This window comes from Herpailurus yagouaroundi, unplaced genomic scaffold (genome assembly GCF_014898765.1).
Source record: "Herpailurus yagouaroundi ecotype Mexico unplaced genomic scaffold, PumYag 100, whole genome shotgun sequence".
Lineage (NCBI taxonomy): Eukaryota > Metazoa > Chordata > Mammalia > Carnivora > Felidae > Herpailurus > Herpailurus yagouaroundi.
The window spans coordinates 32,857,731-32,870,002 of NW_024412391.1; the positions used below are offsets into that span (position 1 = coordinate 32,857,731).

The following is a 12,272-nucleotide window of genomic DNA, read 5'->3' on the forward strand; positions in this document are numbered from 1 at the left end:
TGTGATGGGATTGAAAAACAAGAGCTTTATACGTTGGGACTGTGAAATGGATGCATGGGAACAATCACAAGAAAGTCTTTTAAAAGTCCCTAAAAGTGCTTTGCATCCAGTGAGTACTTCATGAATATACTTACTTTAAAACTTTTATTTTTAAGATTATGTGCAGGTTTTTGTCGCTGTTATTGTTGATAAACGAGTGCTCATTTTTCTGTCTTGGGTAAATACTAACTGCAAGTTGACAGATAGGGTCCCTTTATATTTAATTCCATATGCAAAACTGAGTTAAAATGTTATAAAGAAACATGTTGATGGAGATAGATAGAAGATAATAGGCATAATTAATGAATCTGACATATTATTGATGGGTTATTCCTCCCCCAAAATATTATCTGATAGTTATTTTTGTGGGTTGTGCATGCTTAAAAAAGTACCTGAATGTTATTATTTGCCATGATGTTGTATATTTGGTTTTTCTGCTCTATTATTATATTGTTCTCTTAGGAAGGAAAATTACTCAACTTCTCTGAGGCCGTTCTATAAAATGAGAGTGTGAATACTGTCCTACTGGAAATTTCATAAAAATTGAATTTATACATATTGTATATAAATATATATACACACACAGACACGCAGACACACACACAGACAAGAGAGGGAGTAAGCATATTCATTAGTATACCTGACATACTAAGATGGTAAATGTTCATTTTTTTCCATATCCTTTCTCCTTAAGAATCGGAGTAGATTTCTTAGGACCCTAGCAAATTGTTAGTTGGGCACATGCTCAGCATTCAGTAAATATTTCTCTTATTCCTTCCTAATTTTCATCTTGCTATTCAAGTATATATTAATGCATATTTATTCAACTATAATAATATGTTAATAATATATTAATTGCTAAGCATTTTATATGCCAGAAAAATATCTCAAGCATTATATTATCACTTTCGGACTGAGCCTGTACTGAGACACAAATAATCCATTGGACATAAACCCTAAATGCCCTCACCCTCACACAGTTGTTTTTGATGTAGTTCCTCTTTTCAGTGCAATCTGTTGTTATATATTTTTATAGATAAAGATTTTGTTCATAGAAAGAAATGAATGTTTTCTTCTATTTTTGTTCCTTTTCTATATCATAACCCTTGTTTGAAGGAGTTTTAAGCTCAAAGGTTTGAATTGGATAGTTAAAATTTCATAGTTATATAAATTCATGCATTCTGTTTGTAAATGTATTTTAATCTCTGGTAAAATAAATAATTTAATATGAAAATTATATAATGGAATGTTGGTTTATTGATTAATTGACTAGTAAACAGGAAAAGGGACCCTAGATAACTTAAACTTCTCTTGGAGACACGTTTTCTTGTTCTTTATTGAATATGTGACTGGTCTCTGAAACTATTATTAAAAGGATGTTTGCCAGAGGTATCCAACTTTGATCTGAATTCTAATAATAAATTTCATCTTTATAAAGTATTCTTTTGAAGAACTCCTTTGGTGTGTTTGACCATATTGCTTTAATAGTGGCAACTCTCATGGTTTAAGAACTATTTGTCTTTACCAGCCCTGAATCTGGTACCACAAATGACAGAGAGATTTATTATTATTATTATTATTATTATTATTATTATACTCTCATGTTCTCAATGCTAGGATTAGGATGGTCAATTTATGTCCTAAGCTTACTCCACTATTTGTTCCAGTGGCTAATAAACATTATAAATGGATATTGCAATTGGATTTTGAATCAATAACTTCAGACACTGAACCATATGTTTTAATGAGAAGCTGGATTTTCCTTACATTGGTCACATAGTACTATTAGTTTTTTTAATGATATATTAGAGTCGGAAAAGGTAAATATAAACACACAAAATGCCATGAGGTCTTCAAATTCCGTTATAGTTCATTCTTCTGAAAGACTTGCCAAGGTCAACCATAACTCTCTGTGCTATGCTTTGTTACTTTGGGCCACTCTGCATTTATTTTGAAATCATATATGGTATTTTCTCTGAATTTATTACTTATTTGAATACCTCAGTTTGCTCTTAAGAGAAAGTTGTATTGATATATCTGTGATGTATCTAACCCCTTAGTTGGTATTGACTGTATGGCTAATTTCAAAGATAGCTTTAGGAGCCCTCTGATGTGTATATAAAGTGAATCAGAATAGTAAATTCAAATCTCTGTGGGCCTGTCTATTTTCAGTAGGAATAAAAATGAATTGTGTTCTGGTTCATATGATCTTCTTACCTAAGCCTACTGAATGCTTACTACTCAATTCAAGGGCACCTTTATTATATAATTAATAAAATGTTTAGGATAGATTTTGGAAATAATCTATATTTCACTGCAATATTCTTTTTTAAACATTTATCTCTTAATGATTTTTCTTAGGACTGGATATATGGATTATGACTTTCAGAATTAACTCTGATTTTGTCATTTTATTCCTGTGTACAAATGGTGTTTTTATTTTTCCCTTGCTTCAGAGGAATAAGATAAATCAAAGTGGTAGTCACCCTTAATAATAGATAGAGCCCTCATTTTACAAATGAACACACAGAAGCAGCCACTATTGTGTTGAAACTGGAATCAGTTTTTTTTCCAGAGCTCCAAGGTGCTGATTAGTGCATTTTGTTTCTAGGCATGGTTCTTTCATTCCACTAACATACTGCCATGATCCCAAGCAATGACCTAGTTAACAATGTATTAGGGTAAAATGATATAGAATAGGGACTGTAGAACTAAGGGTGAGAATATTACCATCTGAGAATGTGGTGGAAGAGATCATTGTAGTTTATGACCATTTGGGATGCTTGATATAGTAAACATATCTGGCAACTATACACTTAAAAAAAAACTTTTACTAATTTATTATACTTTGTTGGGAAGTATACTTATTTATTATACTTTGTTGTGTGGGAAGGAGAGTATTAGAGAAAGGGAGAGAGAGAGAGAAAGAGAGAGAGAGAGAGAGAGAGAGAGAGAGAGAGAGCAGGGAGATTGGATCAAAGAAAATGCAGCCGCAATTTAATCACTGTTCATTATTACGTATCTCCTAAACTGCCAACATTGGGATGAAGCTGAAGATTTTGTTTAATAGTGATATATACAATGAGATTTTTTTTCCTGACACTTGTGGCAGCTGTGAGGTATTTCATTGGAATTTTCCCTTGCTTTAGCAAACACATAGTTTTAAACCTTTCATTGTTTTTATTGTTAGCTTTATTAGTTAATGACATATCTCTTCTGATTTTTTCATGTGAAAGAATAATCTATAAAATTTTAAATTTTTTGCTCATAGTTGGTAGACATGACTCTTGATTTAACCAGTTTAGGTATAGATTCAGGCTGGTGTGTGTGTGTGTGTGTGTGTGTGTGTGTGTGTGTGTGTGTGCATTAAAGCCCATAATAAATTTGAATTAAATTCTCATATCAAAGTATAATAAGTAAAACCTTTTAGAGCAAGAATAAAACATGATATTTTGAGTATTGTTATTCTGTGAAAGTATAGATTGAAACTGGGACTCTTACTAGGTAACCTAATTAACACATACTTGTGAAAGCAGTGATATATAACCAGTATGTAATCCAGTAGAATATAAGTCTCTTAAGTGGTGGGAAATATGTCCTGTTCACTTCTGTTTTTCCAGTGATGAATAGCCATACAGTAAATATTTATAGAGGGTAACCAAAGAAATTACAGTTTAACAAATAGACTAAGGAATTATAATTTTAAACTTATGCTTGCTGATATGTAATTTTGCTTAAAAACCTTTTATCTAATTAAAATAAAATTTTAAGAATTAAAACAAGTATCAAAAGATAGATAGAGGCACCATAAATGGATTTCATTTCTTTCTAGGCAAAATTGTCAGCACATGACTGGCAGCATATTGTTGATTACCTTTGCTAACAAAGACACATTTTGCTCTGCATTGTTTTCATACATCACTTGTATTCAACGGGGCATGCTTATCTTCAGAAGATTTGAATTTTATTACATAGTATAAATTATAAAGCATATAATTATTTTAAAATCATTCTTGTAAATGGTTGCCTGGGTGTCTCAGTCAACTGAGCATCCGGCTTACGATTTCAGCTCAGGTCAAGATCCCAGGGTCATGGGATTGAGCCCCGCATTGGGCTCTGTGCTGGGCCTGAAGCCTGCTTGAGATTCTCTCTTTCTCTTTCTCTTCTTTTGCCCCTACCCTGCTTGTGCACATGTGCTGTCTCTCAAATCAAATTTAAAAAATTTTTAAATATTTTTGTGAAAAAGTGTTTTTCTCCATACAAGGTGAGAAGATCCGTTGACATTCACAGAGGTATAAACTTTAGAGTTTTGTTATAGGTAAAGTTTGCCATCGCATCCATATAGTATCACCAAAGTGTAAGTTACATGCTTTGAGTATTCTGACTAGTGCTTAATTTTATGTGAGGCTTAGAAGGAAATGCCGTTCTTGTTATTGAAGCAAATGTCTTTTTACTCTCATTGGCAATTTAGATTAAATTTTAAGGAAGTAAATAGGATCATGATTTTCTTTGAGCATCTGTATTTATTTGGCTGTAACAAAAATACTTCATTTCATTGTCCACTGTTAGGTAACTATTCAGAGTGCTTATTTGCAACAATTTTTCTAAGAAAAATGTAGCTTGAAATGCATTTTAAGCTTTCTGCTATGTTTGTTATAGTTCTTCGGGCAGATAGGTTTAAAAGAAACATACAAGATACCTGAGCAAGTTCTTGCTGACCTATGCAATACCTGCCTCCTAATAGGTCATATTTCAGCTCCTATATTTTTGACAAATAGCCTGGCTCTAAAAAGCTCTGTCCATGGTGCTGAAACATCTCATGATGTATGAGCGTGCCTTCCTGATAAATTCTAATGTCAGCCTCTGTCTGATAGTGATTCATCAGAATGTAAAATTTGTGTTTGGGAAACACATTGAATTAGCAAGTTTTATATTTTCGATGTGTTAAAATTAACACAGTTTGTCCTTTTGTTTTAAAGAGTTCATAACAATTACCTTCCACTTTGTCAAAAACAGCAGGATTTAATTAGAAACTGTCAAGGCTATCATAAAAGCAAATGTCTGCATTAACAAATAAATTGATATGGCTACGGGCTGGAAATGTTCACAGACCAGTGACATGTTGATAACATGCAGCAAGCTATTGTAAGAAAAGTTAAACACTTCATTATGAACAGGCAAAGCAGCAATTAACATGGAAGCCTTATTGCTTTGTAGAGGTAAGCGATTTGCCTATAAAAAGTATGGCTTATTATCTTAGAAGGTTTTTATTGTTTCAGGATATTTTTTTGTACACAAATGCATTTATTTTTTAGGACTGTGGGTCTTTGTTTGGAAATATGACTTAAAACCCCGAAAGACTTTGGTTATTTTCTCCAAGAGAAATCTTTATATTTCCTATTTTAGATCTTTAAATGATTAGTAATGTTTTTGGAACTTCATTGATTTTTTTAAGCTGTGTTTTTTAGGTGTCTTAAATATAGTCATAGAGAACTAAATCTTTTCCCTTTACTCTAAATTAGTCTTTGAAGCTTTTTCTGTTTATTATCAAAACTATCCTCTTAAATTTTGTTACACTCTGGAATTATCTGATTTATGTCACTTTTGTATGGTGGTGAACAATAAAAGGGAGAATTTTATAAAATTGAACCTGATAAGCATACTCTACCAAATATCTAATATGTTTAAAGTAAAATTTTAAAATCCTACTCTTGGAATATCCTAGTCTTCTAAAATTCTAAAACTTATGGTCATCCTGGGGAAAGAACCCTTCACTCTGATCATAGCAGATTTCAAGTCAGCACCAACCAGGTAAGTTGCTATGCAAGTATATAAACCTCCCTCTTTTGGGTTCTTGTACAACGTGTTTGGTTGTTAGATTTGAAACACAGCAAATTATTATATCATTTTCTTCTTACTGCAGTGAAGCACATTAAATATTCAGAATCAGAGATTTGAAAATTAGACCTAAATCCTAAGTCCTGCCAAAATTTGGCAATATTTTCTGCAAAGCAAGCAGCTTACAGTTGAGGTACTACTCATTATTAAAATAAAATTTTCAGTTCCTCAGATATTGGATTTACATTATGTGAACTTAACAATTAAATCCACTCCAAAAGTTGCTTGTTAAGAAAGTATTTAAGTGATTGCATGATATCCCTGAGGATTTGTTTCTGTCAATAAAGGGTTAAATAGAGTGTTGTTGTTGTTGTTGTTGTTGTTGTTGTTGTTATTGCCTTTCAATACAGATAAAACGTCCTAAATTCATTCTTGTACATTACAAATATGTAATTACAGAACCCAATAAAAGTGTCTTAGCATTCCAAATTTCATTATAGAAAAACACTTTTAAAAAATGCTGTCATTTAAATGACACTTGATCAGATGACATTTCCCAGAAATTATTCTTTATTTAGAAACAAAAACAAGACAAAAGCAATTGATTTTAATCCAAAATGTATTTTTTTTCTTATAAAAGAGACCCACATACTCACTGTGTCTACTCTACAGAATTTGTCCATTTTATTACACCACGTGTCAATTCAAGTTATCTAGTCACTGCAAAAACTCGTGGCTAACATGTGTAATACAACACAGGAGGAGGTATTGCTCAGTTCAACTACTCTTATATACTTAAAAAAAATACAGAAATGTTTTTGTCCACTTTAACTGTAGTCCAGACATAAAAGTTACATGAAAGTTCTAGAAAATGGAATTATTTTATTTGGTTGCCACAGTACCCTTTGAAGCCAGGTAATTAAAATGCTGAACTTGTACATATTTCCCTTGGTCAGGAGCAGCATTGGTGAAGCTTAAACTTCTTTCTAGAAAGTAATATTTCTCTGCTTTTGTCTTTTTTCAAGCATAGGTGCAGTCTTAAGATTTTCTTTGAAGTAGGTTTACTTAGTTGTTTTTAGGACATATTTGTTGGCACACCTATAACAGTTGCTTTCACTTCCAGTGCTGTACTTTTTTCTTTGCCTGCTTCCCAGAGGTTGATTAGAGGAGGATAAAGCTCACTGAATGCAAAGGTTGGTTTCTGTAAGTAATTCCTCACATAGCTATGTCCACCATCACAGTTCATGTCTTGGGAGAGGCAACTGAAAAGATATATCACACCAATAATCCCCAGAAAGCCTCCAAGGCAGGCCATAAATGTGGTGGTGTTACTCTTTTCATATTCTTTTTGATCAGGGTCCAAACCTTTTGTGGTGACATTTACACATTGTTTTCTGGTTTTTTGATAGATGGTGGGGATATCAATACAAATTTTATACTCAGTTGATGGGTTCAGATGAGTAAGATTATATACCTTGACATCAGATGGTATTCGAGCACTTTGGGCAGCATGAGCATTTTCAGTCTTGACAAAGGCTGTCCACTTAACACTGGATTTGAGAATTTTAGAACTTGCTTTCCAAGACACCAGAACTGAATTGGCCTGAACATCTTTTATTTTAATATTTAAGGATTCATTGTTATCCTGGGGAAAAGAACCATCCACTTTGATCATAACAGACTTCAAGTCAGCACCAACAAGGTTAGTTGCTATACAAGTATATAAACCCCCTTCTGTTGGGGTTATGTCATTTATATCTAGTGTGCCTTCAGAATGGACATAGAACTTGTCTTTCAGAGTATTAGGTAAGAGTTTTTGACCAGAAGGTGTTATCCAGTAGATTTCAGGCTGTGGCTCTGCAGTAGCTCTACAATGCAAGGAAACATAGCTCCCAGTGTCTAAATCCAGATTAGAAGGAAAGCTCTCAGGAGCTATAAGAGGGAGACATATTTCCATCATTTCTCTGAAATGCACCTGCCGAACATTTTGTCCTTGGAATTCAGGTGGGTCCACACAAAACAGTGAGTCTGGCTCCATAAATCGAATGTTGGTTTTGTTCATATTAATCCAGCGGATGACACAATCACACCTGATAGGATTGCTGTGTATGCTGATCTCCTTGAGGTTTGGCAGAGACTCAATTGTACCATGGTACAGGGCACTAAGGGCATTGCTGTTAAGCATGAGTGATTCCAGCTTGGGTAGTCTGAAAAATGCATTTGGGTGAATGTAAGACAACCTGGGGTTGTTTGTAGCTTCTATTTTTCTTAAATCTGGCAGGTTATCCACTGCAAGACTGTCGATGGAAATCAGCTCAGGCATATTATTTATTCCCAACTCTTTTAAGTGTAGCATATTGCTGAAATCACCCCTCCGTATTCTATTAATGGGATTTTTATTTAGATCCAGGAATTTGAGGTTTATAGCTTTTTGGAGAGCAACATGGGGCACTTTAATAAGCCTGTTGTCGTAAAAAGAGATGCTTTCTAAGTTTTCAAGTCCAACCAAGGCATTATCTGGTATTTCCGTGAGGTTTATACCAGCTATAACCAGGCTGCGAAGATTGATAAGCGGCTTAAAGTTCATGTCTTTGATTCTGATGATTGGATTTTCCCCAATCATCAGAATCTCCAGATTGGGAAGAGCATCAAACCACTTACTGTTGATCATCTGCAATCTATTTGAGTTGAGATGAAGTCGAAGAAGATTATGTAGGCCAATAAAGGCTCCGGGTGAAATTGTAGAAAGCAAGTTGTGATTAATATAGAGTTCTTGTAAGTTGCTCAGTCCAGACAGACATTTTTCAGGCAAGTCAGTTAGTTTGTTTTCCTCTAAATACACAGAAAGAAGCTGAGGCATCTTTTTTACATTAATATTGGTGACTGAGGATAAATTGTTTTGAGATAAGTCCAGGCCAGTAAGGTTTACTGGAAAGTCTAGGGAGTATTCAATTTTTGCAATATTGTTAGTCTGTAGGAGCAGAATCTGTGTGTCAGCAGGCAATCTGGCTGGGAAACTCGAAAGACCTAAATCATTACAATCCACTGTAGATGCTTCCATATAAATGGATCTGGGTGTAAACCAAGGCCTGATTTCACATGTACATAATTGTGGGCAATCCGCTTTTTTATCTACAGCTTGTACTAGTGTAGTGATAGCGAGGCCAAGTAGCACATGAATTCGGAGTGGCATGTCCTTCATCTTAGCTTTCTTCTTCAGAAATTTAATGGGCCCTTAAGGATTCCACAGTCACTGCGAATAAGTTCAGTAAGAGCTGATTGATAAGGAAAATAGGTGCATTTGTCAAATGATGAATGCCATAAAACCACAAAGTTTTTCTTCATGGAAATAAGTGCTGGTGTCACAATTGTCTTGTCCAGAGATGTCATGCATATTGGAAAACAGACCACTATCTCCTCTATGATAGAACACTGATACACTTTCTGAAGATGGAGGATGTATAGATGGTCACAGGAAATTGAGCAATTCATTTATTTAGGAGTGTGATATTCACATCCCATGCTTGTTCAGTACTTGCGAGAATAGCAGCATGATGCTGACTATAATAAAATAGAACATAAAAGAAAAAAGAGAAGATCAATTAGTCCAAAGGAAAAAAAGATACCATAATTAATACCCATAAAATACCATGATTGATTAACTAATTATGATTATCTTACATATAATTTTTTTTTAGTTTACAATTAACTCAATATGTTTTGATGACTTTGTCCTTGTTATGACTATCCTTGGCCCAGACATTGGACAGGCTGAGAAATCAAGTCTTTAGAAGGCTGAAGTTATATTAAACACAGTGAATATGCTTCTAGAATTTTTCTGTTACTTCCCATCTTTACTTGTTTATACATGGGAATTTTGTTTATTATATTTGTCATTCTCTTTCATAATTAGTTATAGGGAAAAAGAAGAGCCTTTCAAAGATGATGGCTTGCTTTTTTCTCTTAGAAGAGCAAAATTAAATGGTTACAAATAAATAATACTGTTCAATTACAATTAAATGAGTTAGCCTGTGGTTCCTCGGGTTCCCAAGAGATAAAATTTAGAAACAAATTATGCAATGAACTAGAAGTAGTGGGATTTAGCCAGATTTCCCATTGACATTCATGTTTCTCTCCATAGTCTCCTTTGTATAAAGTGACTTGAATTTTTCAGTATTTGGAAGCGATTAAGTCTAATTTGCCATGGATGTACCTGTAGATTGTCATTCTTTACTGACATTCAGATTAACGTTTGACTGTTTTCTTTTTCCCTGAAAGTAACTTACATCCCATTAGTCACTAAAAATGAAAAAATAACTTTATTACATGAGGAAAACAGGCACTTAGATATTCCATCTTTTAAGTGGATACTAATGTCTTTATCGCATAAAAATAAGCAATCCAAAATTAGGTTGTAGTTTTGATATGTGCTGTGTTTTAAAATACCACACTGCTTTTAGATGTATACTCCATCAGTTGGACTGTGGGTGAACTCTTCCTGCAACTAGAGCATGCCTGCACTCCTCATTCTGGGGCTTTTTGCCTCCCAGCAATAGTGGTCTTCTGAATGATGATTTTGTAAATACTGTTATTTCTTTCATCTCTGCCCAGTATTGACATTCATATTGGCATGTTGACTTGCTCTAAGATGGGTGTTTCTATGAGAGAGATAAATATATTTGGAAATGCAGTCTCTACAGAGAGAAACATGTTTTTAAGTTAAAAAAATTGATTTTTAAAATTATAAACAATTTACAGTTAACAGTCATACCTAATTTTCCTCTTATCCTTTAAGAGATGTGACTTTTATTTTAAGAGTTTAATCTCTACCCCCACCATTGGTCTCAAACTCATAACACTAAGCTCAAGAGTTGCATGCTCTATTGACTGAGCCAGCCAAGGGTCCCGAGATGTGATTTTATCTAAAAACTGAATTGCGAAGTGCGGATAAGTACTAAGTTGCCTTGAATTAAAAGTGTCTTTTTCTTTTTTCATTACTTCATCTGTTAGCTAATCTAAAATTCCACTTTTTAAGGAAATTTTTTTTTTTATTTTTAGTTGATGTATAGTTAACATGTTATATTCATTTCAGGTGTACAACATGTACAACAGGTGATTCAAGAGTTATGTACATAACAAAATGTTCACCACAATAAGTGTAGTTATCATCTGTTGCCATAGTAGTTATTGCAGTATTATTGACTATATTCCTTACGCTGTACTATTCATCTCTGCAACTTATATATTTTATAACTGGAAGTTCTTACTTCTTAATCCCTTTCACTTATTTCACCCATTGCCCCACTCCCCTCCCCTTTGGCAATCACTGGTTTATTGCCTTTATCTATGAGTCTGTTTGTTTTGTTGTTGTTGTTGTTCATTTATTTTGTTTTTCAGATTCCACATACAAGTGAAATCATATAATTACTTGTCTTTATGTAGCTTACTTCACTTAGCTTAATACCTTCTAGGTCCATTCATATTGTTTGCAAATGGCAAGATTATTTTTTTGTATGTGTGGCTGAGTCCTTTTTTGTTGTTGTTTTGCTTTAAACTGGACCTTTTGGCTATTATTCCTAATCTATTTCAAGTAGACTCTGAGTCCCTTGAGGAGAGAATCTAATATACCTCCTTCTTCACTGAAGATTCCTGATAAATCATTGACCCATAGGACCCTCCACAATCTGGGATTTCTCTTCTCTTTCTCTGTGCTTCTCATCATCTTATGCCATTCTGCATGCAGCCTTCCCTCTGTCAATAGAGCTCTGGGTACCTCATCTTCTCTCTGCCTGGAATGTCTGTTTCTTTGTTTTAGTTACTCTTGCTGTTTGGTCAGTCCTCAGTTCAAGCATCACCTCTCTGTGAAACCTTCCATATAACCCCTCCCCTCCAGGTGTACCTTACTGCCCTCCACAGTCATTCCATGGTCCCAGCACACACCTCTATCAGAATATTTACTTGATTCTCGGCCTCACCAGGTAGTCATCTCCTTGAGAGCTTAAGGCCTGCCTGACTTTCTATTCCCAGTTCCTGAGCATGGTGATTAGAATGTAGTAGATTTTCCAGAAATGTTTTGAATGAATGTATAAATGAATTATATTAATAAATGTATATATTCATCTTCTCTACATATAATTTAAGCATTTCCATCTGTTTAATTTACCAGTTTCAATATTCAGCTGCTTTAACATGCATAAATCTATTATACAGAATACATGTTGACTATATTACTAAATTTCAAAGATTAAATTTGAGTATAATCCAAAGGAACATTAGACTTTAAAGAAAAGTCAATCTAATATATCTATAGTTTTTTCCTTAATTTATTCAGTCAATTAATGAGCACCTTCTGTGTTCCAGTTATTGGGGTAATAGCTAGAGGGTGAAAAAATGAC

General features: G+C 33.9%; 2 protein-coding genes across 2 annotated transcripts in view; one reads left to right on the forward strand and one right to left on the reverse strand.

The window, feature by feature from the left end:
- Nucleotides 1-12,272, forward strand: part of IMMP2L (inner mitochondrial membrane peptidase subunit 2) — a 702,214-nt gene that overhangs the window by 440,248 nt on the left and 249,694 nt on the right. The window lies entirely within an intron of this gene.
- Nucleotides 6,425-12,272, reverse strand: part of LRRN3 (leucine rich repeat neuronal 3) — a 37,482-nt gene continuing 31,634 nt past the window's right edge. Inside the window, exon 2 of the mRNA XM_040472223.1 lies at nucleotides 6,425-9,438. Within this exon, the coding sequence (XP_040328157.1) occupies nucleotides 6,953-9,079 (2,127 nt within the window). The 5' untranslated portion in view covers nucleotides 9,080-9,438 and the 3' untranslated portion in view covers nucleotides 6,425-6,952. The remainder of the gene's footprint in view (nucleotides 9,439-12,272) is intronic.